Below are 21,961 nucleotides of genomic sequence, written 5' to 3' on the forward strand. Positions count from 1 at the left end.
CAAAATTTGCACTTACATGTGTACAATGAACTATCTCCCATTGCATTAATTATAAAAATTTCATCAGGGCCCATGAACCAGACACTGTGCTAGTTCCTTCAAACATGTTATTTAATTCGATGCTCACAAAACGCCAATTCGTGGAACAGCACTATCATTTCTGCTTTGCAGTAAGGAAATTAAAGCTTAAGTAAGTTCTGTAATTTGCTCAGGAAAGTGATAGATTTACAATGGAGACTTTGAAACACATGCTATAGTTTCATCAGACTGCATGATCTAAAGTGATTCTCTCCAAAAGATTTTTATTGGGCGCTACTATGTGCTCTAGAGCCCCCTGTGCAAACAGAGGACAAAGATATCCCTGCTTAGAGGATGTGTGGATAAATGCATAGGTGCACAGATATGCGAATAAAATAAACGATAGGAAAACGCATGGAGTACACGCACGGGTCGTGGCACGAGGGAACCAAAGCAGGAGCGGATGGAAGAGGTGGGCAAGTGGATAAGGAAGTAACTGAGTGGATGAACCTATGAAGTGGTGTGAGCCCGAGCTTACCGAAATCCCCGCGCGTGGCGGCAGCCGGTGGGCGGACGGGCGACTATTCCACACAGTACGGTAGGCGAGGGCGCCTCCTCCCCTAACTCCTTTCCTCCCTTTCCTCTCCTACCCCTCCTCTTCCGAAGCCGCCGCCACCTCCTCCGTGCCGCCGCCCGCCGCGCGCGGCGACCAGACTCGGGCGGGCGGGCGGGCGGAGGAGGCGGCCGCTGCGCGCTGCTGCGCTGGCCCCGCCGCCCCGACTCCCGGCGCGCCGCGATGCGCAGAGGGGCCGCGCCGCACCATGAGGCTCCGCAGCAAGGCGGCGGCGCTGCTTCTGCTGGCACTGGCGGCGCTGCTCCTCGTGCTGCTGTCCTTGCGCGCCGGCCGCGCCGAGCCCCCCGCGCCGCCCGCGCGCCCCGCGTCCGTCCCGCAGCGCCACCCTGCGCCGGTCCCCGCGCGCTTGCCAGGCCCGGGCGCCCTCCCGGGGGTCCCCGGCGCTCGGAGGCGCCGGCCACAGCGTCCGCGCCCGGGAGCCGGCCGCCAGGGTGCAGCGAGTCTGGAAAAGTTGGCGAGGTGAGTCGTGGCAGTCCAGGATCCCGGCTGGGGACCGGTGTCTCATCTTTACCCCTCATGCCAAAGCCTGGGGAGGCTTTGGACTGGAGCCCCCAGGGGCTGCCCACTTCTGCGCCTTACCCCCGGAAACGACGACCTACCTTCGTGGAGTCCTCCTGGCGGCGCAGTGCGGAGGGTAATCACGGACCTTGTTAAAGAAATGTCAGGGAAAGTGGTTTGCACCCTACACTCGGTAACTGTCAAGGCGAGACGTCTTTTTGCATTCCTGCAATCATGCACCCTTGTGTAATTTTTCAAAAGCCATCGCGTAGCAAGAATGCTTTATCTCATTCTCATGTTTCGCGGGAGAATTCATGCTGAAAACAGATCCGATTGAGTTGGAAAAGTTAGATGTTTGCCGAGGGCTGGCTGCCGTTGATTACCCCCCACCCCCATCCCGCGACACACACACCTCTCGCGCGCCCCCAGTACGCGGGTGCTCACAACAGAAGAGGCGTTTGACTTAAGTTCGTTAAAAAGAAGTTTTGTTCTTAGAAGGAGCGACGCGTGGCAAGGGAAGGAGACTGGGGTTTTCCTGTTCCTTTTCTGTTTTGGGCTCCAGTACTGCCCAACGGTCCTAGGAGGAAAACGTCTTAACCTTCGACACTGTGTTTGATTACTGTCTCTCCCTACACAAAGCCTAACAGGCTTCAGCTTTTCAACGGAGCGTTTTCTCTTTGGCCTGAAGGTTGCTAGAGTGCCCGCAGGTTAGGGATTCACGTTCCGTTCCTTTGTTGTGGAGAGCTTTTTAACCATCTCCCTTCTTGCAGTGGGTGTTTTCTTTGCTGTTTCAAAGCTGCTGTTTCCAACTGCCTTAATTACTTGAACCGAGTTGAAGAATTCTTTGTGAGCATATGACTAAGTCTATTTTGGCACTTTTACTGTAAGAGAAAAGACGTGAAACCTCAAGAAGTCGTTGTGTCAGTTTCTGTTCCTCTTGAGGAAAGTACAGATCGTAAATGTACAGATGGGTGCTGACAGGTTTTAGGAGACCCCGCGATCTATGGAACTGATTTTAGGCATTCTCAATGTATGTGCTCTAAATAAGGATATTTTTACTAGGAACTTAAGATTTTCTCTTTTATATCCTGAGGTTTCTTATATTACATTGAGGTTTAACTGCAAGTTTACTATCATTTATAAGAGTGATGGGAGCAACCTGTAAGATAATAACTAACACCACTTAATCAGTGGTACTTAACACCAGTAATTAACATCACTGCTAATCAGTGATAACAGCAGTATGCAAAAGTAATCGTGTTTAACAGTTATATATGCAGTGCCATAACCCTTTGATAGTAGTTCTCAGCGATGTGATAGAGCTGCAACAACATCATCTGAAAAACTTGAAAATACAGATTCCTGGTAAAGTTCATGAGAAGGGAAGATGAGATAAATTATATTTTAGTGCAAAATCATGTGAACTTTGACACGTCAGTTGAAGAAAGTTAGGTCATGCCCTTCCTGGTGATAATGGGAACTGACAGTCTATCTTCCTGCATTCTGACCACCAAGTCCTGAAGATCCCTCCTCCACCATGCGCTTCTGCCATAATATGCTGGGCTGCTGTTTGCCCAGAAAAACAGGACCGATCATGGAGTAAAACCTCTGAAAAGATAAAAAATTATAAATCTTTAGAAAAAGGAAAAAAATGCAGATTCCTAGGCCCTAAGTCCAAACCTACTGGAGTGGTATCAATAATCTGTGTTTTTATACCTGCTTCTTTGTCTTTTGCACACAGCAGTGCTGGAGAATCCGTTCTGTGGCATAAAAATTCATATTATCCCCATTTTACATATGGGAAAAGTATTACATAAAGATAAGCAATTTGCCCAAGGATTATAGATAACATGTGGTACATCGGGATAGTGGGCCAGGCAGGGTGGAATAAGGGTAAGCTCTCACTGCCATGATGAGGTCCCACAACACTCTTAGCTGTGATTCATAATCTTGCTGAGATCTTTCTAAAGAAGTGCCATAGATTTTTGGAACTGTCTCATTTTTCAAGGTGTTGGGAACCCTGCGGCAGCAGCTTCTTGTCTGAATCTGAACAAATTGGCTCTGACTAGGAGATCATGAGCAGAATCCAAATAGGTGCCTTAGAGGACTCTCCATGAGCAACGGTACCCTCAAAACCATTTTTCTTTTGAACATATCTCTTAGATGATCAAGGAAATCATGCCTAACACCATAAGAATAAAGAACAAAATTTACAAACTCAGGAAAGAATAAAAGACAAAAAGTCACAGGAAATCTCAAGCTCCAATGAATAAACAGTTGACATTTTCTGAGCCTTATTTATTGTTTCTTTTGCTACCCAGAAATGGCAACAGAAGATTCTGAAGCAGAGAGGGAGTAGGGAGAAAGATCTCTGCATGGACTCCTTTATTGCTTTCCTAATTCTGCCTGGGTTAAATTTTTGTGGTTGAGGAGGAATTTCATGTAGGGAGGGAAGAGAAAGCCTCGTGGCTTCAGAAAATGAGTGCTTTAATCTCTTTATGTGGCCAGAATCCAGAAGAGATGGAGGCTACGTGATCTCATTTCTCTGGCCTGGAGAGGATCAACCTTGTGGCTGAAGTTAGCAGAGAGCTTAGATTTGGAAGAGACACAGCCCAGCACCTGCTGACCATGCACAGCTTGGGCTGCCTGGCCTCCTGGGGTCCCACTTTAAGCAAAGTTCTGCCACGTCAATGCAGGAAATAGCTCTCTCCCTCCACATCTTGTTTTCATTTTGGAGAAGTTTCCAAGGACTTGCCTATTTAGTAGGCAGACCCTACAATTTTCTAACTAGTCATTTGTATGCAATCTGTCCTGCAGTAGCCTGCTTCTTTGTAAATGTGCAGCCAGGAGGTAAGATCTGAGGTTTCAGGTCAAGAGTGGGATCTGAAAACTGATACCATATAGGAAGGAGCAATCTCATTGCCTAGAACGAAAGAAATCTTCCTTCTGTTTTGGTTTATTGGTGATTTACCTGGCTGACTTCTAGAATGAACTTAATATAGTAAAATATATGTAAAATATTCATATACAATAAGGCAATCAAAATAAAGAAAAATCATAAAGAGGGGAAATAAGTGCTGCTTGCCAAAAACTAAGACCACTCTTATTAGGAAGATTAAGTGTTCAGTTTAGTTCAAAGCTTGTTGGTACCCATGTCAAAAAAGGGCACCATGATGGGCTGCCTGATTGTCACTGGCTGATAAGAGAAAGGATTTATCAACAGATGACTTTTTTTTATGAAACTGAATTCTAAAATAAGAATTTTTACTTGAGAATAGATTTACACTTTTAAAGGACCATCTTTCCACTTTGCCCCTAAAATCTCCTCCTTGAGCCTACTTATGAAAAAGGAAGTTTAATGTATCTGGTAATCAACACAGTATGAAAAAGAACGTGGCAGATGGAGTCCAGCAACCCGGGTTCATTTTGCCTTATTTTCTTCATCTGTAAAATGAACAAACTCCAGCCAAAAGTCTTTCCAGATCTCTTCCAGCTCTGACATTTGATGATCTTGTGATGAGATCATCAAGTTTAGCAGCAAGATCCTAACAATGAGTGTTCCGTAGCTCTTTGAGCTGTCTCTTGCAAAATCAGTTTCTCATTTCTTGGCTTCATCCTGGAGCTCTTACTGATTACTCAACCCCAACCCTTTCCTGAACTTGATTCTTTTTTTTTTCTGCATTGGCCTGGGTTTTGCTATTTTCTCTTAACATACGGTTTCTCAGGGAGGCTTAGGCTACCTCTAGGCCTGTGGTGTTCCTTTGTTCTTATATTCCAGTTGTTCAGCAAATGTTTATTGCACATACCCTCTGCCAGGTGCTCAGTGTACAATGGTGAATAGAGTTGCTGCCCTCCCAGAATTTGGGGGAGGACAATACCGAAACTTGTTGCACTTGGCGGCCTCCCCAACTCTGCCAGTGGGAGGAAGTGAACATCCTTGCTCATCAAGAGACACCATTTCCTGCAGTTCCCTTTGGTCTCTGAGATAAGTCTTCCCAGCCAAAAGTCTCAATAAACAGGAATGACGTTGTGCAACAAAATGCTGCCTGCAGCCGTGCCATGATTAGCTCCTAACCTCCGAGGACGGTGCTCTCTGGAGTACCAACCATGATGCCATGTAGCTATGGGTTTTGATTCTCCTCGTTGTTGTTTGGTCTGTAAGACCCCCATTTTTGTTTTTGTCGATTAGACCAGGAGTGCCCTCTGTCGCGCTCCCCTACACACATTCAGTTAAGTCCTATTAGTTCTGTTTCAAAATAGATCCCCAGGCCCACCATTCTACCGCTTCCGGCTTTGCATGGTTCTACTCTAGCGCCCTCTAACGTCCATTTTCACACAGCTGCTGATCTAAGGTTTAGTGGTTAGAGCGGACCAGATCACTTCACCGGTAAATCCTCCAAGGACTGATTTCCTGTCACACGGAGAATAAAATGTGGCCACGAGTCCTTGCCTGATCTCAACCCCATTTGGTCCTCTAGCCTCTTCTCCTACCCCTCTCCTTTCTGTCACTCCTTCCGGCCCCCCACAACCTCACTCAGTTCCCCCGCCCCTTCCATCAGGTCCATCCTCACCTCTTCTCTCAGAGGAGTCCTCCTGGCTGCCCAGCAATCAGGTCCCTTCCCGTCATCCTCTACTCCTGCTAAACCCTGTTGCTCCTTATTAATGAATACTGGATTGTATTTGTTCCTCCCACTTCTGTACACATCCTGCCTCTTTGGTCACTGTATCACTGGGATCTGGGACAGAGATAGTCTCAGAGTAAGTACTCAATAAGTATTTTTGAATCAATGAATGCATCACCCACCTTGTCTGTTCTCAATGCTGACTTTATGTGTATTAAGTGACAAATTATTTAATACTATTCAAAATAATTGCATGCCTCCTAGTAACATAGTGAAAATCTTTAGTATTAACACTGTTAAAAAGAGAGGGTTGGGGCTGGGGATTTAGCTCAGCTGCATAAGCGCCTGCCTTACAAGTAGGCAGTCATGAGTTCGATCTCCAGTACCGATAAAAAGGAAAAAGACAAAGAGAGAGAGAGAGAGAGAGAGTTATTTTTCTTTCTAATGATGTACTTGTTGCAATTAATGAACTAATATAGATATACTTAAAGCTTACTTATATTTCTTTTGTTTATTAAGTGTCCTTTTTCTGTTTCAGGATCCCTTTTGGGAGGCCCCGTGACATTCAGTTGCACCTGTCTTTTAGCTTTCTCATGGCTTTGGCATTTTCTCAGGTTTTTCTGTTTCTGATGATTTTGACAGGGTTTTCTTTTTTGGTTGCTTTTGTTTTTATTTCTGTTTTTTAGGCTCCTAGTAGTTTTAAAGGGTACTAGCCAGCTATTTTGGAGTATGCTTCGCTATTGGAATGTGTGTGGCATTTTACTCATGGTCATCCTGCGGTAGGTATGGTGGAAGGAGAGCCATTTTCCTCGCATCATGTTGTTCGGCATTGTGTGTGACGGTGAATTTTGGCCTTGCTCCCTGACTGAGGTCCCCTGACTGCCATAGTGGTTTTTGGGTTCCTGCACTGGAAGGTTACTTTTTGCCTGCCTTTCCATCTGTAATTGTGGGGAAATGTCTTAAGGTGCAGCCCACACCCAAGGAATGCAGAGTTATGCTTTTGTTCCTTAAAGATTGAGTATATGCAGAAATTGAAATTCTCAGCATAGGAGATGTATTTCTTGTCTCCCATTAATTAATTAATCAAATCATTTATTTATATCAGTGTGGACTTGGGGATATTTATTTTTGGATTATGTTCAACACAACCATTCTGTTGCTAAAATTGTTACCAGTTTGGCCATTAGGGCTCTTTCTGGTGACTTCTGTATACCTTTGCTATATCTCTCTGGATGTGTTTTTGTCTTTTGTCAGCAGTTTGGTCCAGGCTCATGTTGGATATTTTGTGTCCCAGTCCTTTTCCAAGGAGCCCTGATCCCTTTTGAGAATGGTACTGGAAGGTACAATCTGGGTACTGGGCATGCTCGTGCTGCTGGAGCGTCATTTCTTTGAGGCCCTCAAAGCTGACAGAGCAAACCGTGTGTGTGTGTGTGTGTGTGTGTGTGTGTGTGTGTGTGTACACATCTGTGCATGCAAAACCTACGTATATATGTGTGTATGCACACCTGAGTACACACATCTGTGGGTGTAAAACCTGTGTATATATGCACATCTATATATATTCCCATATGTATCCATCTCTATATTAAGTAGGTTCCAGCTGATGTCTTCAGCTCTAATCTACTATCACATGGATCAGTTTAGCTTCCTTCCCTCATTTATCTGGAATAAGGACCACTTAGATTCTCCAGAAGCCCTAACAGAAGTTTTCTTCCATCACATTGGTTTTCATTTCTTTAAATGACTGTAATTTAACTGGGCATTACTTGGATCATGAGTAATCCCAGCACTTGGGCTGAGGTAGGAGGATCGCAGTGAATTTGAGGCCAACCTGCACTATAGAGTAAGTTTAAGCCCTTGAATTTAAACTACATAGTGAGACCCTGTCTCAAAAATGAAAATAAAATCAAAACAACAACAAAACCCCCTATAATGTGGAGGCAGGACTAGGAAGTAGCAGATTATTAGGATCAGAAGAGTTAACTGACTACAGATCAGGCTACCTGGGGGAATGTGGCGTGAGTGATGTTGTAGTTGTCTCCTGACTCCCATTTCTACTCCAACCTCCACCCCCTACTCGTTTCTTAGACCCCTACACTGAAGGAACAGTCTCAACCCCTAAGGGAGTACGTCACTTTCATAGCACACCCCTTGGTATCCAAGATTAAGCCTATCAGTCTGTTCGTTTCTCTAACCATAGTTATTGGTCCTCAGGTACCACTTGACCCAGGAAAGCCCAAAGCCCCATCAGACAGAAGGAAAGGACTTATTTTATTGTACTGGACAAAAGACTCCATTTTCTAAATACACCCAAGAAAATAGCCCATATGCTACCATGATTCTTGTTTTGTTTTGTTTTTGTCTTTTCGAGACAGGGTCTCTTTATGCAGTTCAGGCTGGCTTCAGCCCACTTTTCATCCTAAGCTAATCTTGATTCACACTTGCAATGATCCTTCTGCCTCAGCCTCCTGAGTGCTAGGATTACAGGAATGCACCACCATGCCCAGCTACCTTGTTACCATGATCTTGAAGTACCCAATTTTAGATGAAGGCTTTATTTTGGGCAGTAGAATAGAGAAAGAAAGAGAATATGACTTCTTGAAGAAACATCTGAACCCCAGAATCAACATCCTGAGACCCTTACGTTGGTTTCCTGTTTTATAGTTTTGGAATAGAGTTTTCTGTTATTTGCATTTGGGATCATCTTAGTGGAATCAGATAAATCTTTTAAATCAAATCTTGAGTCTTTTGATGGGGACAAAGGGAAACAGTGGCAGGGGAACAGGAAATGGGCATCCGCAGCGCTCTGGAGCAGGCTGGGTTCTTGAATTTGTCTCAGGATGTAGGTGATTTACCCCCTAACCCTGACCTGGTAGATCAGATTAGAGCCTTTCTTAGGGATATTTTAAAAATTGTCACCAGAGACCTAAAGGAATGGCATGGGGTGAACTGCTCCTCGTGACTGGAGCGGCAAGCTGTGAAGCCTAGGAATGGCAGCTGAGTTTCTGCCATTTGGAGGAAGCTGAGACCGTAGAGGCAAGAGGAGGTGAGAGATGAGAGGCGGCGCAGAGCCCTGTGCAGGGCTGGGACAGGGACCAGAGCCCATTCCAAGCCCGGCTTCGGCCTTTTCCTGGCTGTGCTATCCCATCCTTTTCTAGACTCCAGTTGTCATGGTTCCCATTTTCTTAATCTAGTTTGACTTGTATTCCTGTCACTTGCCATCAGAGAATCCTAGCTCACTTGGACACAAGCACCTGCTTCTAGCAACTTTACTCAGGTCAGTAACCAGTGGCCGTGGCGACCTCTGTCCCCCTACTTACACAGAGTGAGTGTCTGTGGGAGAAAATGTGACAGGACACTTGTTTTCTTTGGGAATCCACAATCTCCACATTATAAAAGAAAATATGAGAAGTCCTTTGAAAATAGAGTAAATTTTGTGTTCCTTCTGAATATTCCCCAGCATCTGGTTTATTTTAGATTATGAAATTCTGAAAACTGTTCCTGTAAAGCAAAAGTGTCTTGATACTTTTACTAGGAGTCCTTGATTTTGTGCCAGCAAAGAGTGATTGGGAGGTACTTACGGGTGGTATTTTGGAGACCCTGTATTTTTAGCAACATAAAAGACCATAATCTAGTAAAAATCCATTTTGAACAATTTAGAATCCCAGCATTACGTAAGTTAAAAAAGTGATAATTGCATAATCCAAAACATGGTTTTCTTTTATGGGTGGGCAACTGAGGTCTACAGAGGTAAATTACAGTGTTCATAAAGCACCCAGAACAGGGCGAGCACACGGGAGTGGCGCTGAGCACGATCACTGTCACGGTCGTTAGGAGCTGAACTCAGCCCCGCTGACTGCCTGTGTGGCTTGCAGTCAGTCTGTCCTCAGCAAATCTCTGCTTTCTCATAAATTCAGTGCTGAAATGAGACAGTGCAAGTAAGATGCTGGCCCAGTCCCTGCCACACCAGAAACTCAGCCAATATTAGTGAGGGCTAACGTGCATATGCAAACAGGCCCTTTAGCAGGGAGATGTGTTAGGACTGGAAGAAACCAAGACTCAGCTTCCAGATATCATGAGACAATACTAAGCCCCGTGTCTTGGCACTCATATGTTGTAATCCCAGCTATTTGCGAGGGTGAGGTAGGAGGATTGCAAATTCAGTGCCAATCTGGACGACTGAGGGGGACCTCTTCTCACTAACATAAAAAAAATAAAAAGGGGTGGGACTTTTGCTCAGTGATAGAGCACTTGCCAGTATGCACATGGGTGTTTTGAAGACGAGGGGAGGCTGAAGGAAGGAAGGAGCAGGACCCTTTGCCCTGCCTCTTGGAAAGTTAGGCTGCCACTCAGGAGAGCTTCAGCCTGCTGTCCTGGCCAGCTGAAACTTAGTCAACTCAATGGCATGAAACGGATATTTTCCACCTTAGAAAACTGGAGAATGGGTTAAGAGTTCTCTGGGAGCTAGGTGCCCTCAAGGAACCAACATACAGATTTTGTGTGTGGCATCCCTGTAGGGGCCTGAGTGTCTGGCCAGGCTGGAGGTTTTGTGCTCCATATTCTTTCCCCAGTTTTTTGAGAATTCCACAAAACCCAGTCATTGGTTACTGACTCAAAGTCACAAACTTTAGCATCCAAGTATCAGATTTTGTCCCCCAAGGAAAATGAGCTAATGAAAACTAGAGGCTAAGACTAAAAAGTTAAAAAGTACACCCTTGGTTTGCAGCAAGGTGGAGTACAGATCTTTTAAAATAATGGGTACTTCTTTGCTGTACTGCCTCCCTACCTTATTTGGCCGTGGACATAACATATGCAGAGAAAAATGAATGCATCTCAAGAGTTTCAAGTTAGCGTTTTAATACAGTAAGGATGATAAATAATACTTAATGATGGCTTAAGATACGCCAGGTACCAGCTTCGCTGTATTGTTTCATTTAATCTCTATTATAACCTAGCAATTGGTACTTTCATTGAATAGAGTTGGTTGAAGCATTGGGCCAAAGACAGCCAGATGGTAGATCTAGAACTTAAAAGCAAGTGGGTTTTGTTTTGTTTGTCTTTTTGAGACACTTGGTAGCTCAGGCTGGTCTGAACTTTCAGTAATCCTCCTGCCTCAACCTCCCAAGAGCTGCAATTACAGGTATGCACCACCATGCCCACCCAGCAAGCCCATTTATTTCGAAGGGCAAAGTTGCTAAGCAATACTATACGTGGGAACAGATCTCAAAATCTGAACCCTTTGATCATATCCTAGAATCCCTTTTAAAAAGATTTCTTTGATAAAAACCTTTTGGGCTGGAGGTTTAGCTCAGCGGCATAAGCGCGTCTACCTTGGAAGCAGGCAGTTGTGAGTTCAATCCCCGGTACTGATAAAAAGGAAAAAGACAAAAAACAAAACCAAAACAAAACAAAAACCCTTTTTTGGTAATTGAAAGTTGCTCATATTTCTAAGGAAATAAGCAATTTATATAAACAGTACCAATATAGTTAGGGGTAGTGGTACACACCTACAATCTCAGCACTACAAATTCGAGCCCAGCCTGGGCAATTTGCAAGACCCTGTCTGGAAATAAAAAAAATAAAAAATAAAAATCTGGGAATGTAGCTCAGTATAAAGGCCCTGAGTTCGATCCTTATTACAGGGCCTTATTGCACAGACAAAAAATTATATCATGCTAGTTTTTTAAAAAGTTTGTATATATATATATATATATATATATATATTCACTTACTTGTATTTGGCTATAATTCTGAAAGATGGTGTACCAAAATGTGATCATGGAATTGGAATTATGAGTGGTTGTGCCCAGTTTTGCTAAGGCTAAGGATGGAAAGTAGCGGGAGAGGCTATTGTTCCTCTTTGCCTCCCTTTAAGTTGGTAAATCATTCTTTTTTTTTTTTTTTTTTTTGTCTCTTTGAGACAGCATCTTGTTATGAAGTTCAGGCTGGCCTTGAGCTCACTTTGTAGCCCAGACTGGTCTCAAACTTGTAACAATCCACCTGCCTGAGCCTCCCAATTGCTGGGATTACAGGCATGCACCATCACGCTCAGCTGATAAATCATTCTTACTCTTTATCTGGAAATCAAATAAAAATGCCTATTTTCAGAATATGTGGATCCTATTTAATTCTTCTTTCTTGCATGTCAACAATCATTTATTTCAAACTAACACTACTGGTTTCTATTTTAAAATCTCAATAACATCTTAATTTGAAAGGAAGAGGGAGATGGAGAACTAGAATGTCCTATATGTCATAAGAGGAAACAAATGAAATGAAATCCTTCCAGGCACCATCACAGATTTTTCAAGAGAATAAATAAACAATTGTGAATAACCTCAGCCAATGGTAAAGAGTTGGTGAAGGTGTGCTGTGGGAATCTTTCCTGCAAAAAAGAAACTGGGACATTGGGAGTGGAAGGCTAGAATCCAGACCATGCTAGAAGCCCCAAGTAGAGGCTTCTTCCACCCACTAAGAGCTTTTCACTCACTTGTCTGTGCTCCCAGATGCAGCAAAATGATTGACAGTGTGGCTTCTGCCACCTGGAACAACCTCACAATATGATCTTACTTACAAGATCTTTACAAGTGCAGTTAGGCAAGGACCCAGAGATGAAATTAATCATAGATTGGATAGAATAGGCGTGAGCCCTAAACCTGATGGCTGATGTCCTTGTAGGAGAGGAGAGGACAAAAGAGACCCATGGAGAAGAGAAGGCCATAAGAAGGAAGCCAGGATTGGGGTGGCACCCACACAAGCCAAGGAACTCCAAAATTGCTGGGAACCAGAAGCAAGGAAGAAGAAAGGAGGGATTCTTCCCTAGGACCTTTACAAGAGCCTCGGCCAATCCATGATTTTAACCTCTAAAAGTGCTGGAGGATAAATTTCCATTGTGTTAAACCATGAGAGAAAGGAGAGAGATAGAGGCAGAGACAGAGACAGATGGAGGGGGAGGAATCTTAGACGCAGCTCCCAGAGTTTGAATTTGAATTGGTGCTGTGATCCTTACTAATCACAATGCACATTATGCATACAGTGATGCCTAAACTCGAGCACACACCCACATCCACACGCTGAGACACAGTTATCAAATGTAGCAATCAAACACCTATAGTGCATTAGACCTAGACTCTAGGAACATAGCCACACTTCAGAACCAAATTAAATATGAATTATTAATAATTAAGTGCATTTATGAAGTACTGTTATTAAGCACCCCTCCCCAGCAGTTTCTGGCATGCTGTTGACATTATTCATATGATACCGTGACTTCTAGACAAACGTCAGCTTTTCTGTCTTGAAAGATTAATGATACTTGATTTAGCTCCAAACCACGGATCATTAAAAGTAATTTAACTGTTAGAAGACTCTTAGTGTCGTGTCTGGGTTCCATGTGAAGGGTCTAATCACAGCTTCAGTGGGGGAATTCTTTTGTCAATTGATTCGTGCCTCCTAGGACAATGGTTTGCAGGGAACTTTATGAGTGACTGTCACTGCCAACACTGGATGTGGATATAATTACCCATCCGCAGGCTCTCGTTCTAGGGGACTGTATGAAGGTGTTTCCATTTCCTGAACACCCGTCTGGCCTCCTTGGCAGGACTCCTCTGTGTTAAAATAGCTAAATGGTTTCATCCTGCAAAAGATTCCGTAAGAGAGGGCGACTCTTCTGATCTCTTCCTTCCCTAAGGCATTTAAAATGTATTCAGCTTCTTAAAATTATCTTTACTGCCCCTCTAGATACCTGTTTATTTCCTTCCCTACGTAAAACTAGTTGCTACCAGTACAGTTTGGGGCTGTATTTTCAAGACCTATTTTCTGTCCAACTCACACAGCTAGTCTGGACCCCAGGCATCAGGGTTACCTGAGTTCATTCCTCGCGTCAGTTCCAGGGAAGCACTGATAAGACCATAGCAGGAGGGCGCAGAAAAGAGGGTCGAGGAAGAAACAATTACCAGCTTTAATAATTCAGCCTGCTTTGCAGTAATAGGCTACAAAGTAAACAGCACTCCATATAAATGCCGTATTTCATTATTTATACACTCCAGAAATTGAAGTTTAATTAAGTCACACGCTTGAGACTTTCAAGCGATTAAGGAGATGCTCATCTGAGGCAGTATGGAGGCCCAGGCGGGGCGCTGCTTCTCCCTCTGAGCCAGCCCTGGGGTTCGGAGGATTGGTTTTCATTTGAGTTTGGAGGAGGCCTTGAGCCAAGACATCGGGATGGGGTAGCGTATTCCAGACTCAGTCATCCCCCTGGGGTGCCACATTCTTATAGTATTGCTACCATTTCCTACATGAAAAGAAAAAAAATTTTTTTGATATTTTGTGTTTTGAGACAAGGTTTTGCTATGTAGTTCATGTTGGCCTCAAACCCTCTATGTAGCTCAGGCTGACCTCCAAACTCATGGCAATCCTCCTGCCTCAGCCTCCCAAGTGCTGGGATTACAGGCATGCACCACCATGCCTGATTGCTTACTTACATTTTTAAAAATAAAATCCATAATATAAACCCGGGTGACATACATTTTTTGTTTTTTGTCTTTTTCCTTTTTATCGGTACCAGGGATCGAACTCACGACTGCCTGCTTGCAAGGCAGGTGCTTATGCCGCTGAGCTAAACCTCCAGCCCCTCATACATTTACTTATTGACAGCAATATTTTTTTCTTTTTCTTTCTTTCTTTTTTTCTTTTTGAGACCGTTTCACTATGCAGTTCAGGCTAGCCTTGAACTCACTTTGTAGCCCAGGTTGGCCTTAAACTCCCAGCAACCCTCCTGTCTGTGCCTTCCAAGTGCTGGGATTACAGGTATGCACCACCCTGCCCAGCTCTTGACAGCAATCTTACGAGTTAATTCCAATACATTTTTAAAAAGGATATAGTTCCTTGACTTTTATTCAAAGAACTGTGCAATCATTGCCCCTAATTTCAAAACATTTTTATAACCCCCCCAAAGAAGCCCTCTCCCTATTAAATAGTTCCTCCACATTTGTTCCTGTACCACTCATATGCTTTCTGACTCTGAGGTTTTCCTCTTCTAGACCCTTTACATAAACTATGTGACCTTTTTCATTTCACAAGGTTCACAAGTTTCTGTTTCCCAGGTTTATACAAGTTATAGCACATCTCTGTACTTCATACCATTTGTTTCTTTGTTTTAGTACCAGAAATCAAACTTAGGACCTTGCACTTGCCAGGCAGGCGGCTATTCAACTGAGCTGTATCTCCAGCCCCTTCATTCCTTTTTATTGCCAAATAATAGTCCACTACATGCTATTTCTCCTTTTATGTGTTCATCAGTTGGGAGAAATTTAGGTTGGGCTTCTCAGTGATTATGAATAATACTAGTATCAATATTCATGTACAAAATTTTGTGGGGACATATGTTTTCAATCTTTTTATACCACTGGAGTAAAATTGCTAGGTCATATTGTCCTTTTGGTATTTCACATTTTTGGGAACTGCCAAACTTTCCCTAAGTGGCTGTCTAAATTTATAATCCCATCAGGAGTGTAGTTCCTCTACACTATTTTTTTTAAAGAAACTATGTCCATGCCAGAAATTATCATTAAAAATATGAAGGTAATTGTCATGGAAAACAAAAAGAATCAAGATGTATCATGTACAGGTACACATTCCTTATGATGAATGTTATCATTATGTACATCTAACGTATACCAATAAAAAAAGTGATTGTCAAACACTAAGAAAAACTAAACAGTGTTGCCCTTTCTACTTGGTCCTTTTGCCTGCTAAGGTTCTCTGTGCTTCTGGTCTGCTGTCTTTCCCACTGAAAAAGAGATGATTGGACAGATACTCAAGACATTTTTTTGAGATGGGTCCCGCTGTACAGGTAGTTCAGGCTGGTCCTGGGTGGTGGGAGTCCGCATATCAGGCAGCACTGCAGATGATTACATGCGTGGTTAGGAAGGGCATCTGGTGTCCCGCATGGCGCGTGGTATCCCTTCCAGCTTGTGATGAGGATTCAGTAAGGGCGGTAGCAGTGAGTGTGGAAGGAATGGATGCGTTTCAAAGGCTGGCCCAGGCGAAGGCAAGCGAGGCAGGAAGAGTCCAAGACGATCAGAAACATCGCGTTTGGAATCTGTGTTGAAACCCTTTTTTGGTTGCCAGGTTGGAAGTTTGTTACAAACTGGCTCAAGTGAAAGGGAATTTGTTGGCTTAAAAACAGCACTGTCCAAGTTGAGGCCAGGTGCTCCTGCATCCAGCTAATGTCACCAAACAGCTGACCCACCGTCTCTGGCTCTGCCTCCTGCTGCAGAGCTGACTCCCACTTGGGCGGTACCAGCTCGGTCGCCAGTATAGCTGTCATCAGCTCTGTCCTTAGCACAGTCTCTAAAAACCCTGGACAGCAAATGTGTGTGCCAACCCCCTTTCTAAGTATAAATACCAACGCGGCTAAATAAGGATTCATGCCCTTTCCTAGCCCAGGGGTTTGAGGAGTTAACAGCCCCAGGTTCTAGATGGGGCTCCTTGGATTCTCGCAGTCTTGGGTGACATTTGAGAGATGCTGCGTGTGCCGTTGGTAGGAGCCAGTGGGAGGCCCACCGAGTCAGCACCCTAAGCTTCATTGTTCATGTGCCCGCACAACGGCAATACTTGTGTTACCTGCAGCCTGGGGGTTTAGTGTAACGTGAGAGGGAGCACAGTGGGGCCAGCAAAGTCCTCATTAAATCCCAACCCCTGACACTTGAACTGGCACCGAGAGGCGATTCTTTTTTAGTACCTGTCACCAGACACCCTGAAAGGCTGCATTACCTGGCCCTTGCTTTTTCTGCCACGCAGCTCTGAATCACTGGAGCCTGCAACTAAAGGAAGAGGTGGTTTTCTGACCTGCGGCAGAATGCAAGCTTTTGTTGTTGTTGTTTTGTTTTTGGCGCTGGGGATGGAACACTCGCTAGGCAGTCACTCTACAACTGAGCCACAACCACAGCCTGTAATCTTTTCAGTGGAAACAAGAATATTTGTCTAATAGTTGGACAAAATATAGATTGCAATAAAGTTAATCTCTGCATACCTAGCACTCAGTTAAAGGAATACAGTTCTAAATCCAAAGAAATAACTACATCTTGCATTGATGGTTTTCATTCTTATGTGTAGATCTGACTTTTACTGCATATACCCACCAAAAAAATTCAGTACAGTCCTCTTTAACATTAGCTAAATAATATGATCTGATTGCTGTTTTTCTTTTAAAAATTCTTTTAATTTTTTTATTGCTGTTTTCCTTATAGCTGCTTTTTTCCCTTTTTTCCTGGTTGGCTCTTTGTTGGTATGTGCCTTTGTAGTTTATTCCTTTTCACTGCTGTATAGTAGTTCACTCTTTAAATGGGTCAGATATATTCATGCTTCTCTATTGCAGACAAAGTTTATCTCCAGTTTTTCATTATCATAATGAGAGCTTATATAAGCATTCTTGATGGAACTGGTGCAAAATTGCAAGAGCTTCCTCAGATTCTGAATGTGAAAGTAGACGCGGAGGGATGGAGCACATGTTATCCACTGTCTTCCTGCATCGGTAGCCTGATGGCTCACCAAGTGTTTGGGCCAATTTCCACTGCCCCCAGCAGTACCTGAGCTGTCTCCTCCCCCATATGCACACTGTAGGTACACTTTTACCTTGTTCTGTAACTTTTGCTAGTCTGAGGACAAAATCAAATCTTTTTATTGTTTGAATGTGTGTTTCCCTTATTACTGAAGTTTAAATCTGTTACTCATCCAGAAGCTCAATATGTAAAGCTAAACTAGGTGGACTGGTCTGTTAGCGGGCAGGAGCAAATGTCCCTGTTTAAGATAACCAAGTTGCCGGGGACATAGCTCAGCAGCACAGTGCCTGCCTTTCAGGTGCAAGATCATGAGTTTGATCCTCCATACCAAAAAACCAAAATAAAACTAACAGAATGAAAAAAGATAGCTAACTGATTGGATTCATTATGAACAGCTTTGCTTTATGTTGTATGTTTTTCTGTGCCCAAGGCCTCCATTATGCTAGGCAAGTGTCGTATCTCTGAGCTACATTCCCAGTCTGAGTTGTGTGTACCTTTGAATCACACTTGTATTCCTGAATATCAGGCAAAATTTTAAACGCTGAATCTTTTTGTAGCATATTTTGGCCGTCCTCTTGATTTTGTTTTTGTTTTTGTCTTTTTGAGACAGCTTGTCACGATACATTTCAGGCTGGCCTTGAACTCACCATGTAGCCCAGGCTGGCCTGGCACTCACAGAGATTCTCTTGCCTCAGTCCTACCCCCATTGCCAGTCCTGGGCTTACAGGCATGCGCCACCCACCTGGCGACCATGATTTGGTAGTTGACTGTCACTTCAGCACTATTTCTAATATTTCCTCCCCTTTTAACAGTTAAACGAGAGTTGCTCTGTAGTGGGAATGAAAGCACACACTTGAATCCTAGGGAGAGAATGGGCAGGTGAGTTCTGCAAGTGGGGTTCCCGGAGCTTCCAGGCTCACCCTGATTCAGTGCCTGTGCCCTCTGCTGGGCTCCTGCCACAGAGATGCTCATGGCTCCCTCCCTCACTCCTTCAAGCCACTGGCAGAGCTCTCTTTCTTGGGGGAGCCTTTCTAGACTCTGTACTATAGCATCCCGCACCAGCCCACTGCCGCCCCTGGGACCCAGCCACAAATTTCCTTCATAGCACCTATGAGGTTCACATCTTCTGTGTGAATTAGTTAGGAACCACCCCTTTTGCTGTTACTTATTTCTGTCTTTCCTTCGTCCTTTGCCGAGTGTGACTTCTGCAGGGGCAGGTATCTTTGTTTTGTTCACTGCTGTCTTTTCCAAAATTGTGCCTGGCACACGATTGGCTTTTAGTAAAAAATTTCATTAATAATTGGGCTGCAGTTAGCAAGGAAGAGAGGGAAAAGAGCATTTCAGAGAGAAATAGAGGTAAGAAGTGAAAACGAATGAATGAATGTGCAGGTGTCAAGTCTTAGAACCAACAGCATGAACTAGAAATGAAACAGATTGGGAATGCAGTGTGACAGTGAGTCTGCTTGTGGGTGGCCATGCATCTGGGCAGTGGAGTATTGGGGGCAGTTGCAAAAGATAAAAGCAGGAGCCATAATTAGCAGTTTGGACTTGACTTTGAAGGCAGTGCCAAGACCTTATATGATTTTAACCAAGGAATAGCACGATTTGCATTTTAGAACATCCGCTCGGGCGCCAATCAAGAGAACACATATGGTGGGAATTAAAGATGAGATGAGAAGCCAGGGGACCACCAGGACTGTCACAGGGAGTGAAGTGAAGGGGGACAGTAGCCACATCAGGCAGTGGCAGGATGAAGAAGTGGACATTTCCCCTAGGTACCATCTTTTTCTTGATCCCCCAAGTAGAAACCAAATAATTCACTGCATCTGGCCTTGGCTGAACCATGAAGCTGTGCTTCTATCAAGCATGATCTGAAATAATCAAATTGAAAGCTTTCCAAAGCGCTCCACCCACATTTTCGGCTTTCCTCCTGGTGAAAGAAATCCAGAGCAAGATTGCCGTTGTCCACCAGAGCAGAGAATAATGGAGCAGTGTGGGGACTGAACTCGAAGGTTTTGGAAGGCAGATAGCACTTGACATCCAAGTTCCTCTGGTCTCCAGATCTTTTGTGCAAGTAAATTAGTTTCATTTGTCTCAGGACATCTTTTCCAGGCCAACTTCTTCCAACTTGCCTGCTAATGTTTCTCAGTGGTGTGTTTGAGGCTTGGCTGTGTCTCCTTGTCTGGAACGAATCTTTTATTGCTAGGAAATAGTTGGATGGTAATCCTGGACTCTTGGACCCTATTCCCTTCCCAGCTGTGGACTGAATATTTGATACCTTGATTGCTTGCAGCTTAACCTGTCCCTCTCCTGCCTGTTTCTCGTGCATAGGAATTTCATACTGGAAGCTGGATTTCATGCCCATCACTCCACCAGTCTTTGGCGAGACAGTTAGGATTAACACCTGTTTCTTCACAACTCCCCTGAGATGGGAGGGAGGAGGGAGGCCCAGGTTTTGTTTTGCTCACCCCCCACATAGCGTGATATTCCTTTGGTTCGGCAGTCATGCATTCCGATGCAACCTAAAAACATCCAGATGACGGCAATATCATGTTGCCCATTTCACATGGGAAAGCTACAACCCACCCTCCTCTTGTTCAAGTTGCACTCAAATCTAATTTTCATGGCCTGTGCAAGTGGGAGCCCCACAACCCTGTGTCAGCTGTTGAAGTTTAGCAATATTTTTCCAAACATGGGCCAGCAGGCAGCCAGCAGGCACTAGACAGCTAAAAGCTGGCAGAGAAAGTCCCAGACACCTATAGCAGTCCAAACAGTGACTCACCCCGCTGTTGCCAGGATAAATATGGGGATGAATGGTATTTTTCTGTGAGCAGGAAGAATTGTCAAAATGCTTATCACTTTATAAAATATAACAGATTGTGCCTGTTCATATTTTTGAAATGTTCCAACCATTCACTAGCTTTTTGTTTGTTGTTATGGCTTTAATTTGCTTTTTATTTTCTAGGAGGCCTGGAGAACCTAGGCATTTCCATGCTGTGCTGCCACCCGAGCTCTGGATCCACCTCGCCGTGGTGGCCTGTGGCAATCGGCTGGAGGAGACGCTGGTCATGCTCAAGTCGGCCGTGCTGTTCAGCCACAGGAAGATCCAGTTTCACATCTTCACCGAAGACTCTCTGCAGTCGGAGTTTGATAAGCAGGTGAATTTGCGACAGTGAATGGCACAGCGTTTACTGAGGGCAGGCCCAGACTGCATTACACACACTGCACAACCTGCTCCCACCCGTGTTTTACTGATGTTCAGTTATGTGACCTTGGACACTTGACTCTGAGCTTTATCATTTTCATGCATAGAGGTAAATTATGCCCACCTCAGAAAGATATTGTAAGGTTCCAATGAAATGACGCCCCTAAAGCACTTGATACAGAACTCAATCCTTGTTAGGGTTATCAACATTATTCTGTCTTTTGGAGATAAGAGAAAAATACACACACACACACACACACACACACATACATGTATATGTATATAAAATAGCAATATACATTCATTGAAATAAATTCAGTGATACTGATGATAAAGGATAGACTTCCTCACTACCCTTCATTTCCTATAACAAATGGTCAGAGTTAGTAATTTTGAGTGCTTTTTGCATATGGTTTTGCATCTACAGGTGGGTGTGCTTGTGTCTGAATGTTCCCATATACAGACATGTGTCTAGTCATGTACACATTTACATTTACATATACCTATATAGACATGTGTGTACATGTGCAGACTTAAATGTATTTCTTTTGCAAAATCAGAGTTGTACCGTAGATGGTGTGGTTCTTACTTTTCTACACTTGGAACATTTCTTCAGCAGTATCCTGGTCAGCACTCTGTTGCTTCCTTACCTCATCCTTTTTTGGTGATGACATAATATTTTATTATGTAGCTGGGTCACAATTTTTGTTTTGTTTTGGTACCGACGATCAAACTGATGACATTGCACCTGCCAGGCAGGGTCTGTGCTGCTGAGCTATGTCCCCAGCTCTGGGTCACAATTTATTCCACTATTCCCATCTTGAATTTTACCAGTACATCAGAAGAGCTCCGGAAAGGCTTTTTCCCCTAGTGGAGGTGCATACATGGTCTTGGCAGACCGAGCTCTGTTTTCTTTGAAAGTTTTCTCTTGCAGAAACTTCTTGAATGATGCAGAGAGAAATATGCTTTATTCCTATTGACTTGGTCAACAGTGCTGTGTGCTGTCACCAGGACAGCTGTGCTAATAAAAATGCCAAGAGCAGCATGTTTGCTAAGAAAGGCTAACAACAGAAAACAGAAAGTGTGGTATGTTTTCTAAGGCAAAAAACCCTTAGCATCTTCACCAAGAGAAGCCAGAGAAACCAACAATCTTAGGGCTTTGGAATTGATTCAAGAAATGCTTTGTAAAATCCTCAATTTTTAAAAAGGGGACTGAAGAAGACTGAAACACTCTGAGTTAACTGCAGCATAATAATGATGGTAATATATAGCTGCAAAATAAATTATGTAATATATGCAGAGAACTTATAATTAATGATTTCATTTCATTTACTTCTCAAAACATCCCTTTGCAATAGGGGACCATTGTGTTCCTGTTTAAGACAGTTTTTCATTATTGTAATGAAATATCTAAGGCTGG

The 21,961-nt window shown here is 43.8% G+C and overlaps 1 protein-coding gene across 1 annotated transcript in view; it reads left to right on the plus strand.

Annotated features, from left to right (window-relative positions):
* Positions 1-727: 727 nt before the first annotated feature.
* Positions 728-21,961, plus strand: part of Gxylt2 (glucoside xylosyltransferase 2) — an 83,381-nt gene continuing 62,147 nt past the window's right edge. The window contains exons 1-2 of the mRNA XM_063260252.1: positions 728-1,111; positions 20,302-20,494. Of these exons, the coding sequence (XP_063116322.1) occupies positions 840-1,111; positions 20,302-20,494 (465 nt within the window). The 5' untranslated portion in view covers positions 728-839. The remainder of the gene's footprint in view (positions 1,112-20,301; positions 20,495-21,961) is intronic.

This window comes from Cavia porcellus, unplaced genomic scaffold (assembly GCF_034190915.1).
Source record: "Cavia porcellus strain 051 isolate PalLab524CR breed Dunkin Hartley unplaced genomic scaffold, mCavPor4.1 scaffold_13, whole genome shotgun sequence".
NCBI lineage: Eukaryota > Metazoa > Chordata > Mammalia > Rodentia > Caviidae > Cavia > Cavia porcellus.